Consider the following 19,102-nt stretch of genomic DNA (forward strand, 5'->3'; position numbering starts at 1 on the left):
GCTCCGGGATAGGACATTGTTTTTGCACCAGGAACAGTCACATTTTTTACCATGGAGCTGCCCACTGGCGAGAAGGACGTGAAAATCCACCCACTCCCACGCTTCACAGGATTCTGAGAACCCTTTAAGGACGGGCGAGAGGCAGGATAACTTGAGCACGTAGCTCCCGGCGGAGGCCTCTAACAGATGGAGAAGCCCCGGTCGATCCAGAGCAGGGACGTAAAGTTGCTGAAGTCGAATTTTAAATCATAGGGGAAGGAGTAGGAGTAGGCACAGCGGCCGCAGACACAGGTACCCCCAGCGACGAAGGTGCTGGCTCCAGGACGGCGAAACTATTTGTTCTTTGCATCTGCTCCGGGCCTCACGTTGGGAGTAAATACTGCTTTGCGGGAGGCCGCTGTCTTTGGCTTCCACGGCTCGTGACATGTGACCATTGTTGATTGCCATGCTCCTCTTGCTGTGCTTCTTCGACTCCGCTATCAGATGGGGGAGGAGAGACAGGAGATGGCTCCCCTGGCGATCAAACACCGGGCAACACCGGCCAGTCGGATAACGACAAATGACAAGGCGGAGATGCATCCAACAAGCGCGAATGCCATCCAGCCTCTGGCGTAGAAAAGGTAAACATTCCACTCTGCGTTTCCCCCAGTTTCTTACCTAGGCTGGCAACCTGCGTGATCAAGGACGCCACCTCAAGCCTATAATCCTCGGCAAGCAAACAATTGGTGCAATGGAACTCTGAGTGATCCAGTTTGTCCTGAAACAAAGCGTAGTAGATACAGCTCCTACAGCGCTGGAACCGTTCATTTACCTCTCTAGACAAAGAGGCTCCATTGGAAAACTCATCTGGGACTAACTTCGTTAGCTTGATGGCTAGCTGCTTAGCTAGGTTAGCGGCTCTGTCAAGCAGACGTCAACCTGTCAGTTAAGCGGGATTCTGGGACAAGAAATAGCGGGCCTAGTTGTTAAAAGCTAACCGCGACGCGGAATCCATGCAAAAACAAGTTTGGTATTTATATTTAACGAAGATTGGTTGTGTTTTAGTTAAAAATAACAAACCAAAGGTTTCCAGCATGGCTATTGTATGGCTTAGAGCTGAGCATAATGTATGGCTTAGAGCAGAGCCTACTGTATGGCTTAGAGCAGAGCCTTCTGTATGGCTTAGAGCAGAGCCTTCTGTATGGTTTAGAGCTGAGCATAATGTATGGCTTAGAGCTGAGCATAATGTATGGCTTAGAGCAGAGCATACTGTATGGCTTAGAGCAGAGCATACTGTATGGCTTAGAGCTGAGCATTCTGTATGGCTTAGCGCACAGCATACTGTATGGCTTAGAGCAGAGCCTTCTGTATGGCTTAGAGCAGAGCATAATGTATGGCTTAGAGCAGAGCATACTGTATGGCTTAGAGTAGAACATACTGTATGGCTTAGAGCAGAGCATACTGTATGGCTTAGAGCAGAGCCTTCTGTATGGCTTAGAGCAGAGCCTTCTGTATGGTTTAGAGCTGAGCATACTGTATGGCTTAGAGCTGAGCATAATGTATGGCTTAGAGCAGAGCATACTGTATGGCTTAGAGCAGAGCATACTGTATGGCTTAGAGCTGAGCATTCTGTATGGCTTAGAGCAGAGCATACTGTATGGCTTAGAGCAGAGCCTTCTGTATGGTTTAGAGCTGAGCATAATGTATTGCTTAGAGCAGAGCATACTGTATGACTTAGAGCAGAGCATACTGTGTGGCTTAGAGCAGAGCATACTGTATGGCTTAGAGCTGAGCATTCTGTATGGCTTAGAGCAGAGCATACTGTATGGTTTAGAGCAGAGCCTTCTGTATGGCTTAGAGCAGAGCATAATATATGGCTTAGAGCAGAGCATACTGTATGGCTTAGAGTAGAGCATACTGTATGGCTTAGAGCAGAGCATACTGTATGGCTTAGAGCCTTCTGTATGGCTTAGAGCTGAGCATAATGTATGGCTTAGAGCAGAGCATACTGTATGGCTTAGAGCAGAGCATACTGTATGGCTTAGAGCAGAGCATACTGTATGGCTTAGAGCTGAGCATTCTGTATGGCTTAGAGCAGAGCATACTGTATGGCTTAGAGCTGAACATTCTGTATGGCTTAGAGCAGAGCATACTGTATGGCTTAGAGCAGAGCATACTGTATGGCTTAGAGCAGAGCATACTGTATGGCTTAGAGCAGAGCATACTGTATGGTGTGACTGTTTACTGACCTTCTGAGTCATAATTAGAATTCCTCTGTCGCATAATCAGTTGGACAGTGATAGCTATAATTGTTGTGTTGTGTTATAATATTAGATGAGTAACAGAAACCGTTCCCTAATCAACAGTGTCAGGTGCTTCCAAATTATCGATCAACAAACAAGATATGTTTTAAATGTCTGGAATATTACCTAGATATTACGTTGAGGGTTGGAACACTAAAATAAAACATAAAGTAATTCAGTGATATTTTAAACCCAATACATCTCCTTTATCTTCAGCTCTAACCACACAAACAGTGTCTCCTAAATCTTCTGTCTCTCAGCTGAGTGGGAGTCATAGCTAACAACGCCATACTGTATACTAACCTCTGATTGGCACCTGATTGATGCCCAAGTATGCCCGACGTGGACTTCCTGTACCCCCTCTCTCCTCTCTCCTGTCCCCCTCCGTCCTCCTCAGGGTCCCGAGGTACTGAGCTGGCCCGTTTGGAGCCGTGGTGGCGGTCAGGGTGGTCCTCGCTGCGGCTACGTCTCAGACGGCCCTGCCGGCCCGGCTCGTTGATGCTCTTACTGCGACAGATCCTCTGGATCAGGCTCTGGGACACGGCCTCGTCGAACCGCTGCCGGTGCTTCTTGGGGATGAAGATCCTGGTGAACATGGTGAAAGAGGGACCAGCATGTGAGAGGAAGGGAAAGTAGGGGGAAAGGTGGAGAGGTGGAGGGGTGGGGGGGGTGGAGAGGTGGAGAGGTGGAGAGGTGGAGGGGTGGAGGGGTGGAGGGGTGGAGGTCCCTCTGGATCTAAGGGAGGGTACCACCAGGTAGACCTCAGCAGTCACCCCTCAACAGTCTGTGTCACCTCTGCCCGGAACAAGAGGTAAGAGAGAAACCAGAGAAAAACAAGGATGGTGTAGATCTACGGAGATCCCCTGTAACCAGAAGATGTTACTAGAAACCTCAGAGAACACCCTCAGCAGTCTGCATCAACTCTGGTTCCCAAAACCACACCACTCATACCAAAGCCCTGGTCTGAGATTCAGAGGAAAAAGTCAGATCTGGAACTGAGAATCAGGCATCCAGGTTGGTGAATAAAATCCATGCAGCTGAATACAAATCACTGTTGTATTTGGTGAAGTGGATTCATCATAAAAACATACTTTGAAATCCATAGCTAGGCAAAAACTAAACCAAACACACTTCTTCTAAAAAGTCGCTATCTTTCCACTTAGCCACTGTAGTCCATAGATACAGAGAAGGAGAGGTTAGACGGATAGAGAGAAAGAGAGAGAGAGATTTCTATAGAGACAGTCAGTGAGGCAGCCCTCTGTGCAGTGGCGTCATTTGCTACAGTGTGGATTCACACTGCTGCAGCATGAGATACCAATACAGCAACAGCAAAGGTGTGGGAGTAAGCAATTTATAACTCTACCACCTCTCTCTCCCTCTCTTGCTTCCACTCTCTCTATCATCCATCCCTCTTTCTCTTCATCCCTCTCGCTCTCTCTCCATCTATCTGTCTCTCCCTCCATCCCTCTCGCTCTCTCTCCATCTATCTGTCTCTCTCCATCTATCTGTCTCTCTCCATCTATCTGTCTCTCTCCATCTATCTGTCTCTCTCCATCTATCTGTCTCTCTCCATCTATCTGTCTCTCTCCATCTATCTGTCTCTCTCCATCTATCTGTCTCTCTCCATCTATCTGTCTCTCTCCATCTATCTGTCTCTCTCCATCTATCTGTCTCTCTCCATCTATCTGTCTCTCTCCATCTATCTGTCTCTCTCCATCTATCTGTCTCTCTCCATCTATCTGTCTCTCTCCATCTATCTGTCTCTCTCCATCTATCTGTCTCTCTCCATCTATCTGTCTCTCTCCATCTATCTGTCTCTCTCCATCTATCTGTCTCTCTCCATCTATCTGTCTCTCTCCATCTATCTGTCTGTCTGTCTGAAGAGCGGAACAATATATTTTTTGAGCATCACTCTGGGCAGAAGGATTCTCAGAGGGAGAATGATACAAGGTGAAGGACTATCATCTTCTCATCGTGTAGACAACAACATTGATCAAAGCCATCATGTCTGGTCTGTTTGTCTTTAGTAACATAACCAAGATAATTCCCACGGGGGGCCAGTATGAAAAATGTATGCACTCACTAACTGTAAGTTGCTCTGGATAAGAGCATCTGCTAAATGACTAAAATGTAAAAAATGTAAAATGTAATAATAGTGGTATCATGTTAATCATAGAACTGATGATTGAAGATGTACAACAGGAGTCATCACAGCGACGCTCAGATGTAAAAGCAACAGCTGACAATGAAAACAACTAATTCAGTGATCAGGAACAGCCAAGCGGGTAACACAGCAAACACCACCCACACACAGACACCACCCACACACACGTACAAACACACACAGACACGCACACACACACAGAAGACAGCTGGTTAAAACAGGAACGTGTGTACGCTTTATCAAATTAGAACTGATGAACAACATCGCATCAATACAGATGGATTGTTAATGGGGATTCAAACAAATTAACATAATCCAACACAGATCATGTGCGTACGTATAAATATAATTAATTAACATGATCAAACGGTTGAATATTTTGGTAATAATAATAATTACTTTGTAATCAGATTGAGCTGATACACACAGAGAAAATGAATCATTCTGGTGATTCAGTGTGTCACACCTGGCCCTTCAGTGTGTCACACCTGGCCCTGGTGTTGTTGACCCTTCCGAGTGTCTCCTAGCTTTTGTTCCCATGATTAGATGAATCAGACGACGAGTGGCCAGACATCATTTATAATGAAGTGGAGAATTACGGGAAACAAACTAACTGGCCACGTAACACAGAGAGAGAGAGAGAGAGAGAGAGAGAGAGAGAGAGAGAGAGAGAGAGAGAGAGAGAGAGAGAGAGAGAGAGAGAGAGATAGAGAGAGAGAGAGAGAGAACTTGCAGAAACGCATGTAAAAAATTAACTAGCTAATTATGCAGATAAAAACAAGTTGGACAGCTAAATCAAGCAAATAGGACACAGAGAGAAGTTCTTCAGAGACAATAAGGATTCTAGCCACCATAGGGGAATGCTCTGCTAATTAGCCATGATTATTCCACAGTGCTACTGAGATATTCAGACACATGGAGATACAGAGCATTCAGAAAGTATTCCAACCGCTTGACATTTTCCACATTTTGTTACGTTACAGCCTTTTTCTAAAATTGATAAATAAATAAAAATCCTCATCAATCTACACACAGTACCCCATAATGACAAAGCAAAAACAGGTTTTTAGACATTTCTGCAAATTTATAAAAAATAAGAGACTCGAAATTGAGCTCAGGTGCATCCTGTTTCCATTGATCATCCTTGAGATGTTTCTACAACTTGATTGGAGTCCACCTGTGGTAAATTCAATTGATTGGACAAGATTTGGAAAGGCACACACCTGCTATATAAGGTCCCACAGTTGACACTGCATGACAGAGCATAAACCAAGCCATGAGGTCGAAGGAATTGTCCGTAAAACCCAGAGACAGGATTGTGTCGAGGCACAGATCAGGGGAAGGGTACCAAAACATGTCTGCAGCATTGAAGGTCCCCAAGAACACAGTGGCCTCCATCATTCTTAAATGGAAGAAGTTTGGAACCACTAAGACTCTTCCTAGAGCTGGCCGCCCGGCCAAATCGGGGGAGAAGAGCCTTGGTCAGGGAGGTGACAAAGAACCCGATGGTCACTCTGAAAGTGCTCCAGAGTTCCTCTGTGGAGATGGGAGAACCTTCCAGAAGGCCAACCATCTCTGCAGCACTCCACCAATCATGCCTTTATGGTAGGGTGGCCAGACAGAAGCCACTCCTCAGTAAAAAGCACATGACAGCCCACTTGGTTTGCCAAAAGGCACCTAAAGACTCTCAGACCATGAGAAACAAGATTCTCTGGTCTGATGAAACCAAGATTGAACTCTTTGGCTTGATGCCAAGCATCATGTCTGGAGGAAACCTGGCACCATCCCTACAATGAAGCATGGTGGTGGCAGCATCATGCTGTGGGGATGTTTTTCAGCGGCAGGGACTGGGAGACTAGTCAGGATCGAGGGAAAAATGAACGGAGCAAAGTACAGAGAGATCCTTGGTGAAAACCTGCTCCAGAGCGCTCAGGCCCTCAGACTGGGGCGAAGGTTCACCTTCCAACAGGACAACGACCCTAAGCACAAAGCCAAGACAATGCAGGAGTGGCTTCGGGACAAGTCTCTGAATATCCTTGAGTGGCCCAGCCAGAGCCCGGACTTGAACCCGATTGAACATCTCTGGAGAGACCTGAAAATAACTGTGCAGCGACGCTCCCCATCCAACCTGACAGAGCTTGAGAGGATCTTCAGAGAAGAATGGGAGAAACTCCCCAAATACAGGTGTGCCAAGCTTGTAGCATCATACCCAAGAAGACTTGAGGCTGTAATCGCTGCCAAAGGTGCTTCAACAAAGTACTGAGTAAAGGGTCTGAATACTTATGTAAATGTAATATTTCCGTTTTCTATTGTTAATACATTTTCAAACATTTCTAAAAACCTGTTTTTGCTTTGTCATTATGGGGTATTGTGTGTAGATTGATGAGGGGGAAAAAACAATTTAATCAATTTTAGAATAAGGCTGTAACGTAACAAAATGTGGAAAAAGTCAAGGGGTCTGAATACTTACTGAATGCACTGTATATTTAGAACTCTTGTAGAACCTGCTGGTCTATGGAAAGTTATTTGTGGACACACATATGGCGTCCTTGTGTCATTCAGTGCTATTTCTGAGAAAACCTCATCTGCCACCACCACTACAATTGAGCCTTCACTGCAAAATGCAAGGTTATCTTTCCAAACAAGTGCCTCATCATAAAAGTTGTCAAAACTGTCTTACCTTAGGAACTAATTGAGATTTCAACTAATGTGACCTCATTTGCAGCAGAGTAGAGTGGTGCTCTATAATAATCTAAGATGGGATATCTCCAAAGGGAGGAATGACAAGCAGAAATCTAACTGGGAGATCTCATTTCATTTATATTCCAGATGTGAGAGACTGTTGCCATTTCTTGCTTTGCCACACTGTCGCCTGCCTGACTCTGCCTGACACTAAACGACCTTAAAGGTTGAGCGGAGGGATTTAGGAGATCATTATGTGGTTTAAAAACCAGTGACTAGGGTCACTATGTCGCTGGTCAATGGCCATCAGACCCAGATGTCAGACAGAAAGTCAATAAACAACAGACAGATCTCTGATAATATCACATTATGGAACGTCAACATCTATAATATCTCTATAATAGATCTCTACAGTAACATCGTAGGCAGTCAACAGTACACAATAATATTGTGTTCTATTGTCAATTTGCCATTCAGCTACCAACACTAAGATCAGACAGCCTTGGTTTGTTATAACACCTGTGACCAGTCTCTCACCCACGGCATGCAAACAATCAGAAAGGAGAGGAGAGCTCTAGAAACATATATTTGTCACTCTTTGTATCACCTACATACTGCCTGTATCTCTTACCTAGATGATATACACTGAGTGGACAAAACATTAGGAACACCTGCTCTTTCCATGACATAGACTGACCAGGTGAATCCAGGTGAAAGCTATGATCCCTTATTGATGTCACTTGTTAAATCCACTTCAAATCAGTGTAGATGAAGGGGAGGAGACAGGTTAAAGAAGGATTTTTTAACCTTGAGACAATTGAGACATTGTCGGAAGGTGAATGGGCAAGACAAAATATTTAAGTGCCTTTGAACGGGGTATAGTAAACTGTAACACTGCTGGGTTTTTCACGCTCAACAGTTTCCCATGTGTATCAAGAATGGCCCACCACCCAAAGGACATCCAGCCAACTTGACACAACTTTGGGAAGCATTGGAGTCAACATGGGCCAGCATCCCTGTAGAATCCCTGTGCAACTCAATAATAGGAAGGTGTTCGTAATGTTTTGTACACTCAGTGTTTAATAATAATAATAATAATATGTGATTCTGCTTGCTGTGAAATAGTGTCATTTACAAGGGGTTGTTGAGTCCTCCAGCAGCATTAAGAAGCTTTTTAAGGCCAGTAAAGCGTATTTCCAGTAATCAGTGGTGGTAAAGTACTTAAGTAAAAATACTTTAAAGTACTACTTAAGTAGTTTTTTGGGGTATCTGTACTTTTTATATTTTTGACAACTTTTACTTTTGCTTCACTACATTCCTAAAAAAAATATGTACTCTTTACTCCATATAGTCCCTCCTATAGCTCAGTTGGTAGAGCATGGCGCTTGCAACGCCAGGGTTGTGGGTTCGATTCCCACGGGGTCCAGTATGAAAAATGTATGCACTCACTAACTGTAAGTCGCTCTGGCTAAGAGCGTCTGCTAAATGACTAAAATGTAAATATATTTTCCCTGACACCCAAAAGTACTCGTTACATTTTGAATGCTTAGCAGGACAGGCAAATGGTCCAATTCACACACTTATGAAGAGAACATCCCTGGTCATCCCTACTGCCTCTGATCTGGCAGACCCACAAAACACAAATGCTTGTTTTGTAAATTATGTTTTGGAGAGTGCCCCTGGCTATCCGTAAATGTAAAAAACAAGAAAATTGTCCCGTCTGGTTTGCTCAATATAAGGAATTTGAAATGATTTATACTTTTAGCAATTACATTTACTTTTGATACTTAAGTATATTTAAAACCAAATACTTTTAGACTTTGACTCAATTAGTATTTTACTGGGTGATTTTCACTTTTACTTGAGTCATTTTCTATTAAGGTATCTTTACCTTTACTCAAGTATGACAATTGGGTACTTTTTCCACCACTGCCAGTAATGGAGGTGATTATGCAACTGAAACCTCCAACCCTGTTCCTGGAGAGCTACTGTCCTGTAGGTTTTCACTCCAACCCTGTTCCTGGAGAGCTACCGTCCTGTAGGTTTTCACTCCAACCCTGTTCCTGGAGAGCTACTGTCCTGTAGGTTTTCACTCCAACCCTGTTCCTGGAGAGCTACCTTCCTGTAGTTTTTCACTCCAACCCCAGTTGTAACTAACCTGATTCAGCTTATCAACCAGCTAATTATTAGAATCAGGTGTGCTAGATTAGGGTTGGAGCGAAAACCTACAGGACGGTAGCTCTCCAGGAACAGGGTTGGAGTGAAAACCTACAGGAGGGTAGGTCTCTAGGAATAGGGTTGGAGAGCCCTGGATTAGATACTAAAAAAGCCCCATCACTTATTATGAGTTCTAGTTTACCGCTTATTCTAGGAATAGCCAGAGACAAAAAGTATCAATCGTATAATCTGGTACAAAATCCTAGAATGTTTCATGTTGACCTATTCAAGTGCTGAGAGTCAATATGCAAGCAAGAAGTATACAGTCAACACTGATTCAGACCTCTGCATTAAATCATTGCACAACAATAAATAGTAGAAACATTCAAACAAGTCTCTGAAAAAGACCATGGGCTTCCATTCAACACACACTACCCCTCAGAGGAAAGGTGCACAGGGACAGTAGTGTACCAGGGTAATTATCTGCCCACCTATGGCAAGTGTGACATTACACTGACTGCGGTGCCCCTACCTGTACTGAAACAGCAAGACAGCACTGCAAGACAACTGCAAGTACCACAGTCCAAAACAACCAATAATATAAACAGTACTCACCCAAAACAGCTAATTACAGTTAGTACACTGTCATAATTCAGAATCAGAGGGAAAGGATTATACAATAATAAACGTGAGTAAGTGTATAGGTTCACAAACTGAATATTGAAGTCCTAAAGCATTATCACACTATCGGAGAGTCCTAATGCATTATAACGCTATGGGAGAGTCCTAATGCATTATAACGGTATGGGAGAGTCCTAATGCATTATAACGCTATCGGAGAGTCCTAATGCATTATAACGGTATGGGAGAGTCCTAATGCATTATAACGGTATGGGAGAGTCCTAATGCATTATAACGGTATGGGAGAGTCCTAATGCATTATAACAGTATGGGAGAGTCCTAAAGCATTATAACGCTATGGGAGAGTCCTAATGCATTATAACGGTATGGGAGAGTCCTAATGCATTATAACGGTATGGGAGAGTCCTAATGCATTATAACGGTATGGGAGAGTCCTAATGCATTATAACGCTATGGGATAGAATCAGCATAGTGTATCTAGGAACCATCGCCAGCAGTGAACTCTCATCAACCACAGAGGAGCTTAAAGCAGAATAATGAGGATAGAATCCATGACAGAAAGAGAGAGAGAGAGGGGGGAGGGAGAGAGTGAGTGAGAGAGAGAGAGTAAGAGAGAGAGTAAGAGAGAGAGTAAGAGAGAGAGAGTAAGAGAGAGAGAGTGAGAGAGAGAGAGCAAGAGAGAGAGAGTGAGAGAGAGAGAGCGAGAGAGAGAGTGAGAGTGAGAGTGAGAGTGAGAGTGAGAGAGTGAGAGAGAGAGAGAGAGAGAGAGAGAGAGAGAGAGAGAGAGAGAGAGAGAGAGAGAGAGAGAGAGAGAGAGAGAGAGAGATGGAAAGAGAAAGGGAGGAGGAGGAGAGAGGTGGAAGAGAGAGAGAGAGAGAGAGAGAGGGAGGGAGGAAGAGAGAGCGAGTCCAATTCAGTGGAATAAAACAAACATCTCCATGGCCTGTTAAATGCCACTCAGTCTATATTTAGAGAATAATGCCAAAGGAAAGTCTCGCTGCCCTCTGGGGATCTGGAATCACTGTCTTATGTTCATATTGAACAAAATAGCTTTGCATTTGAATATTCAATTATTCACACATAACCTTAAATAGTACCATATCTTACAGTATAACAATCTCTATAACTAGGTATCTAATCATATCACTAGGACACAGAGTTTTTTCTGGTCTGGTCACGTGGTCAAGAAAAACTCAGGGCCCCATTCATAAGGTATCATTTACATTTACATTTTAGTCGACGCTCTTATCCAGAGCGACTTACAGTTAGTGAGTGCATACATTTGTCATACTGGCCCCCCGTGGGAATTGAACCCACAACCCTGGCGTTGCAAACGCCATGCTCTACCAACTGAGCTACACGGGGCTACACTGAGCTATCACTACCTACCTCAAATACCAGTAAGTGATGCTGAGATTACTAAAATGCGTTACGTGGAACTACAATCCGCACAATCCACCACATCCCCCTTGTTTGCCTCTGTATAGTTGACTCCCTCTAGTAAAGAGAGGTTAAGGTCAGATAATCAAAGCTATGGTCTGGCTATAGCTCATTGGTAAAGTTACCCCACTGTGGTAAGACCCCAGCCGGATGACCACATGGTCCATATTCCCTTAGATGGATTCCTCCTACCAACCAATCCCTCAGATGGATTCCTCCTACCAACCAATCCCTCAGATGGATTCCTCCTACCAACCAATCCCTCAGATGGATTCCTCCTACCAACCAATCCCTCAGATGGATTCCTCCTACCAACCAATCCCTCAGATGGATTCCTCCTACCAACCAATCCCTCAGATGGATTCCTCCTACCAACCAATCCCTCAGATGGATTCCTCATACCAACCAATCCCTCAGATGGTTTCCTCATACCAACCAATCCCTCAGATGGATTCCTCCTACCAACCAATCCCTCAGATGGATTCCTCATACCAACCAATCCCTCAGATGGATTCCTCCTACCAACCAATCCCTCAGATGGATTCCTCATACCAACCAATCCCTCAGATGGATTCCTCATACCAACCAATCCCTCAGATGGATTCCTCATACCAACCAATCCCTCAGATGGATTCCTCATACCAACCAATCCCTCAGATGGATTCCTCCTACCAACCAATCCCTCAGATGGATTCCTCCTACCAACCAATCCCTCAGATGGATTCCTCATACCAACCAATCCCTCAGATGGATTCCTCCTACCAACCAATCCCTCAGATGGATTCCTCATACCAACCAATCCCTCAGATGGATTCCTCCTACCAACCAATCCCTCAGATGGATTCCTCATACCAACCAATCCCTCAGATGGATTCCTCCTACCAACCAATCCCTCAGATGGATTCCTCATACCAACCAATCCCTCAGATGGATTCCTCCTACCAACCAATCCCTCAGATGGTTTCCTCCTACCAACCAATCCCTCAGATGGATTCCTCCTACCAACCAATCCCTCAGATGGTTTCCTCATACCAACCAATCCAATTAAAGACTGTTAATCTCACATGACAGATGCCCATCTCCCTCTCTAACGAACTCCCTTCATAGGGCACGAAAGTAACAGTAATCTCCACACATCTATAGTGCCTTCGGAAAGTATTCAGACCCCTTGACTTTTTCCACATTTTGTTAGGTTACAGCCTTATTCTAAAATGTATTAAATTGTTTTTTTCCCCTCATCAATCTACACACAATACCCCATAATGACAAAGCAAAAACTGGTTTTTAGAAATGTTTGAAAATGTATTAACAATAGAAAACTGAAATATTACATTTACATAAGTATTCAGACCCTTTACTCAGTACTTTGTTGAAGCACCTTTGGCAGCGATTACAGCCTCAAGTCTTCTTGGGTATGATGCTACAAGCTTAGCACACCTGTATTTGGGGAGTTTCTCCCATTCTTCTCTGCAGATCCTCTCAAGCTCTGGCAGGTTGGATGGGATGTGTCGCTGCACAGCTATTTTCAGGTCTCTCCAGAGATGTTCAATCGGGTTCAAGTCCGGCCTCTGGCTAGGCCACTCAAGGACATTCAGAGACTTGTCCCGAAGCCACTCCTGCGTTGTCTTGGCTGTGTGCTTAGGGTCGCTGTCCTGTTGGAAGGTGAACCTTCGCCACAGTCAATCTACACACAATACCCCATAATGACAAAGCAAAAACAGGATTTTAGAAATTGTTGCTAATACAAAATAAACGGAAATATGACATTTACATAAGTATTCAGACCCTTTACTCAGTACGTTGTTGAAGCACCTTTGGCAGCAATTACAGCCTCGATTCTTCTTGGGTATGACACTACAAGCTTGGCACACATGTATTCGGGGAGTTTCTCCTGTTGGAAGGTGAACCTTCGCCCCAGTCTGAGGTCCTGAGCGCTCTGGAGCAGGGTTTCATCAAGAATCTCTCTGTACTTTCCTCTGTTCATCTTTGCCTCGATCCTGACAAGTATCCCAGTCCCTGCCGCTGAAAAACATCCCCACAGCATGATGCTGCCACCACCATGCTTCACCGTAGGGATGGTGCCAGGTTTCCTCCAGACGTGACGCTTGGCATTCAGGCCAAAGAGTTCAATCTTGGTTTCATCAGACCAGAGAATCTTGTTTCTCATGGTCTGAGAGTATTTTAGGTGCCTTTTGGCAAACTCCAAGTGGGCTGTCATGTGCCTTTTACTGAGGAGTGGCTTCCGTCTGGCCACTCTACCACAAAGGCATGATTGGTGGAGTGCTGCAGAGATGGTTGTCCTTCAGGAAGGTTCTCCCATCTCCACAGAGGAACTCTGGAGCTCTGTCAGATTGACCATCGGGTTCTTAGTCACCTCCCTGACCAAGGCCCTTCTCCCCCGATTGCTCAGTTCGGCTGACCGGCCAGCTCTAGGAAGTGTCTTGGTGGTTCCAAACTTCTTCCATTTAAGAATGATGGAGGCCACTCTGTTCTTGGGGACCTTCAATGCTGCAGACATTTTTTGGTACCCTTCCCCAGATCTGTGCCTCAACACAATCCTCTCGGAGCTCTACGACAATTCCTTCGACCTCATGGCTTGGTTTATGCTCTGACATGCACTGTCAACTGTGGGACCTTATATAGACAGGTGTGTACTTTTCCAAATCTTGTCCAATCAATTGAATTTACCACAGGTGGACTCCAATTAAGTTGTAGAAACATCTCAAGGATTATCAATGGAAACAGGATGCACCTGAGCTCAATTTTTTCGAGTCTCATAGCAAAGGGTCTGAATAATTATGTAAATAAGGTATTTCTGTTTTTGATTTTTAATACATTTGTAAACATTTCTAAAAACGTGTTTTCACTTTGTCATTATGAGTTATTGTGTGTAGATTGCTGAGGATTTGCATTTATTTAATCAATTTAAGAATAAGGCTGTAACGTAACAAAATGTGGAAAAAGTCAAGGGGTCTGAATACTTTCCGATGGCACTGTAAAGGAAAATGTGTACTTGGATTAAGGGTTAAGTGTACTTGGATTAAGGGTTTAGTGTACTTGGATTAAGGGTTTAGTGTACTTGGATTAAGGGTTTAGTGTACTTGGATTAAGAGTTTAGTGTACTTGGATTAAGGGTTTAGTGTGAGTCTTGTTGCTCGTTTTCACACACTAACAGACATAAGACAAGTATTTCTTCATTGAAATGCCTGACAATATGAGTCTTCGGCCATAGTTCAGTCGAGGTCACAGACAAACTAATCTCATGCAAAAAGGCAAAGACAGTAATGATTACAATACTGGCAGATCCTTGAGCTGATCTCAGACAGAAACAGTGCTGGCAACATTTGTAAACATCAGGTAGAATTTGAAACGGCCACACTAAAACTGGCTTTGCCTTTGTTGAGTTTAACTTCTGATCATCAATGGCACTCAACCAGTGATTATTGTGAACACCTGCAAATCTTATCTGGCAGATCTGTCACTAACCCTTTTGATTTGGCTCAAGACTCCATTTTGGCTCAGGCTATGCAGTTTCACTCACACCCCTACCAGTTTGACCTAACAGGAGGGTCACTGTGGGTTTACCCTGAGCCAGGTCTGCAGCAGATGGCGTCCACCTAAAGCACAGTGTGATTATGGTTGACGCTAATCAAGCCCCCCCACCCCCCACCAGCTAAATTAGCAAAAGGAAAAGCCTGTTTACACACCCATCAGACAATAATCCCCACAAATGACTATTACTTTTCACTGGGACTCCGAAATGGGGATTTTAGACTTAGGCTGCATCCCACCTGGGTTGTACTAGGATGTCTAAATGGGAATAAGGATTTAATGTACATCTGGTAGGCTGCCTCCTCTATACTGAATACAACAGTCTGGATGATACCCAGGGAGCAGAGACTCCGGTACCTGATGTTGCCGATGAGCGTCTGCTGCTCGTCAGTGGTGAGGATGTCTGGGAGGACGGAGGCCAGCCAATCAACCTTCTTCTCCGCAGCGTACTGCTTCAGTACCGCAAACAGCCTCTCCTTCACCTCAGGTTCCTCCCCCAAAATCTGGTCAATCTGAAAGATATCAATAACATGTTGTTGAAGGGGGTATAGTACACAGCCTCCCTAAAGAAAGATGGAAACATTTACAAAGAAGCATCCAATTATCTGACTGAGGAAGTAAGGTCAGTAGACTTGCGTAATTCTTTTTGAACAGTATAGCTTCTCTTTCAAACTGTTGTTTTCTCTGGACATCAATGTTCCCCTGTATAGCTCCAACTCATACAAAAGTTAGTTTAATAGAAAGCCTCACCTTCCTGTTGAACTCCAGGGCCTTGTGTTTACGGTTCGTCCTCACCCCGTCTTCCCCAGGCTGTATCCCATCCATACTCTCACTGCTGTGTACTCTCCGTCTGGGCCCCAGACACAGCACCCCCAGCCTCAGCCTCCCCTGGGACGTCTTGATCAGTGCCGCCGCCATCTCGTGCTGCCTCACCGGGATCCCGTTGACTTCCATGACGTAGTCGCCGGCCCGCAGGCCACCCCGTCCCGCCGGAGAGCAGGGGGAACAGTCCTCCACCAGGAGGGGGCAGTCTCCCACGATGGTGAAGCCGAAACGACCGTCAGGACCCGGGGTGATGTCCATCTGAGAGGCAGAGATAGAATTCTTATTTCACTTTCACTGTATTATATCAAGATAGAGAGAAATTGTTTTTACTAATGACTTGAAAAGTATGGCCTTGCCGATGAAATTAGGGCGGCAAATCCAGCATTGCCACTACAGTTTCTGGGGTTACATGAGGTATCAGAAATACAGTGAGTCAGGTTTTCAGTAGGTACAAACTGAAATACAAAATGTTTTTCATAAAATCAATCAGAACTATCAAACATTGTGCTACAGTATGATGATGCCAGGTGAGTCCCAGTCAGAGTGAGTTCAGACCTGCTGGATGCGAGACACCACTCCGATGCTGGGAGGGATGTTCCTATGGGTCTGAGCGATGGAGATGACAGCCTGGAATCCCAGAGTGGACACATTCTGGCCCTCGATCTCCAGCACCTGATCTCCAGCACAGAGAAACAGTATAATGAAGAGACCCAGAAACAGCTTTTCCATTATAAATCCCTGATCATACTATTACATTATCATCATAATATTATCATAGTATTAACATAATACTATTAACAGCATAGTTGTCAATTGACTTGCCTTGTTAAATAATGGCTAAATAAAGGATTAAAATAATTGCTGATTGGGCCTTTCGGTCTTAGGACCTATAATCTCTCTGACCTGGTCACCTGGTTGCAGCCCCGCCAGGAAGGCACTGCTCCCCTCTTCCACAGACAGGATGTAGCTAGGACCACTTCCTCCCAGCTGGAAGCCAAACTCCTCTGGCCAGCCCTGATTGGTTGTCGGCATTGCAATGACTACACGAGAGAAGAAGAAGAATGAGGAAGAGGAGAGGAAGATGAAGAAACACACAGGGAGTATGATGAGAATCAACTGAAAGATGTTCTGGATTGAGGTGAGAATGAGAGAAGCAGAGCGGTGCTCTCAGCGGTGGTGCTCTCAGCGGTGCTCTCAGCAGCGGTGATCTCAGCGGTGCTCTCAGCAGCGGTGATCTCAGCGGTGCTCTCATCCCCTGTCGAACGGTTGGGTTCGCTGACCACGTTCACAACTCCAAAGGCATCTCAGAGTATTTGACCTTGAGGAGCGTGAAGCATTCTATTCCAAAGAGGGCTCTGAAATAATACCACTCTATTGCTGGCATGAGAGCGACTCAAGCATATACATTTAAACTCAGTTTTTCACAATTCCTGACATTTAATCCTAGTAAAAATTCCCTGTCTTAGGTCAGTTAGGATCACCACTTTATTTTAAGAATGTGAAATGTCAGAATAATAGTAGAGAAATATTTTATTTCAGTTTTTATTTCTTTCATCACATTCTCAGTGGGTCAGAAGTTTACATACACTCAATTAGTATTTGGTAGCATTGCCTTTAAATTGGTTAACTTGGGTCAAACGTTTCAGGTAGCCTTCCACAAGCTTCCCACAATAAGTTGGGTGAATTTTAGCCCATTCCTCCTGACAGAGCTGGTATAACTGAGTCAGGTTTGTAGGCCTCCTTGCTCGCACACGCTTTTTCAGTTCTGCCCACAAATGTTCTATAGGATTGAGGTCAGGGCTTTGTGATGGCCACTCCAATACCTTGACTTTGTTGTCCTTAAGCCATTTTGCCACAACTTTGGAAGTATGCTTGGGGTCATTGTCCATTTGGAAGACCCATTTGCGACCAAGCTTTAACTTCTTGACTGATGTCTTGAGATGTTGCTTCAATATATCCACATAATTTTCCTTCCTCATGATACCATCTATTTTGTGAAGTGCACCAGTCCCTCCTGCAGCAAAGCACCCCCACAGCATGATGCTGCCACCCCCGTGCTTCACGGTTGGGATGGTGTTCTTCGGCTTGCAAGCCACCCCCTTTTCCCTCCAAACATAACGATGGTAATTATGGCCAAACAGTTCTATTTTTGTTTCATCAGACCAGAGGACATTTCTCCAAAAAGTATGATCTTTGTCCCCATGTGCAGTTGCAAACCGTAGTCTGTCTTTTTTATGGCGGTTTTGGAGCAGTGGCTTCTTCCTTGGTGAGCGGCCTTTCAGGTTATATCGATATAGGACTTGTTTTACAGTGGATATAGATACTTTTGTACCTGTTTCCTCCAGCATCTTCACAAGGTCCTTTGCTGTTGTTCTGGGTTTGATTTGCACTTTTCGCACCAAAGTACGCTCATCTCTAGGAGACAGAACGCTTCTCCTTCCTGAGCGGTATGACGGCTGCGTGGTCCAATGGTGTTTATACTTGCATACTATTGTTTGTACAGATTAACGTGGTACCTTCAGGCATTTGGAAATTGCTCCCAAGGATGAACCAGACTTGTGGAGGTCTACAATTTGTTTTCTGAGGTTTTGGCTGATTTCTTTTGATTTTCCCATGATGTCAAGCAAAGAGGCACTGAGTTTGAAGGTAGGCCTTGAAATACATCCACAGGTACAGCTCCAATTGACTCAAATGATGTCAATTAGCCTATCAGAAGCTTCTAAAGCCATGACATCATTTTCTGGAATTTTCCAAGCTGTTTAAAGGCACAGTCAACTTAGTGTATGTATACTTCTGACCCACTGGAATTGTGATACAGTGAATTATAAGTGAAATAAGCTGTCTGAAAAACAAAAACAAAAAATTACTTGTGTCATGCACAAAGTAGATAGTTTGTTAACAAGACATTTGTGGAGCGGTTGAAAAACAAGTTTTAATGACTCCAACCTAAGTGTATGTAAACTTCCGACTTCAACTGTAAGAGGCAATGTTTTCTATGCAAGAATATCTGCCATAGTCAAACACAGAAAACACATTTAAATCTAGGAGTGCAGGTTATCGTGCTTTTTGTGGTAATACATTCAAATCCCTAATGCTTGATTTTGGAAGCTTTATAACATTCTATAAACTATAAAATATATAGAGCATTAAAACAGGATCAGCATGTTTTAACCTCCACGAGTTTCCTTCCAAAAACGTCCCTGACACGACAGGTCACACATGCCAAATATAGAATTATACAAATATCTATTCTGTCTGATCATGTGCAACAGATAATCTAACTAAAACAGAGTCAGTGTCTGCTGTTGAACCTCCAAAGCCTTGAAACAGTAATGTGTTTCAATAAGTGGATGAAAGT

The 19,102-nt window shown here is 44.2% G+C and overlaps 1 protein-coding gene across 1 annotated transcript in view; it reads right to left on the reverse strand.

Annotated features, from left to right (window-relative positions):
- LOC121576994 (delphilin-like) overlaps positions 1–19,102 on the reverse strand; it is a 46,797-nt gene that overhangs the window by 27,135 nt on the left and 560 nt on the right. Inside the window, exons 2-6 of the mRNA XM_041890658.2 lie at positions 16,648–16,784; positions 16,300–16,416; positions 15,670–16,002; positions 15,277–15,431; positions 2,586–2,867 (exon numbers count right to left, since the gene is read on the reverse strand). Of these exons, the coding sequence (XP_041746592.2) occupies positions 2,586–2,867; positions 15,277–15,431; positions 15,670–16,002; positions 16,300–16,416; positions 16,648–16,784 (1,024 nt within the window). The remainder of the gene's footprint in view (positions 1–2,585; positions 2,868–15,276; positions 15,432–15,669; positions 16,003–16,299; positions 16,417–16,647; positions 16,785–19,102) is intronic.

The sequence above is a fragment of the Coregonus clupeaformis genome, chromosome 1 (assembly GCF_020615455.1).
Source record: "Coregonus clupeaformis isolate EN_2021a chromosome 1, ASM2061545v1, whole genome shotgun sequence".
Classification (NCBI taxonomy): Eukaryota; Metazoa; Chordata; class Actinopteri; order Salmoniformes; family Salmonidae; genus Coregonus; species Coregonus clupeaformis.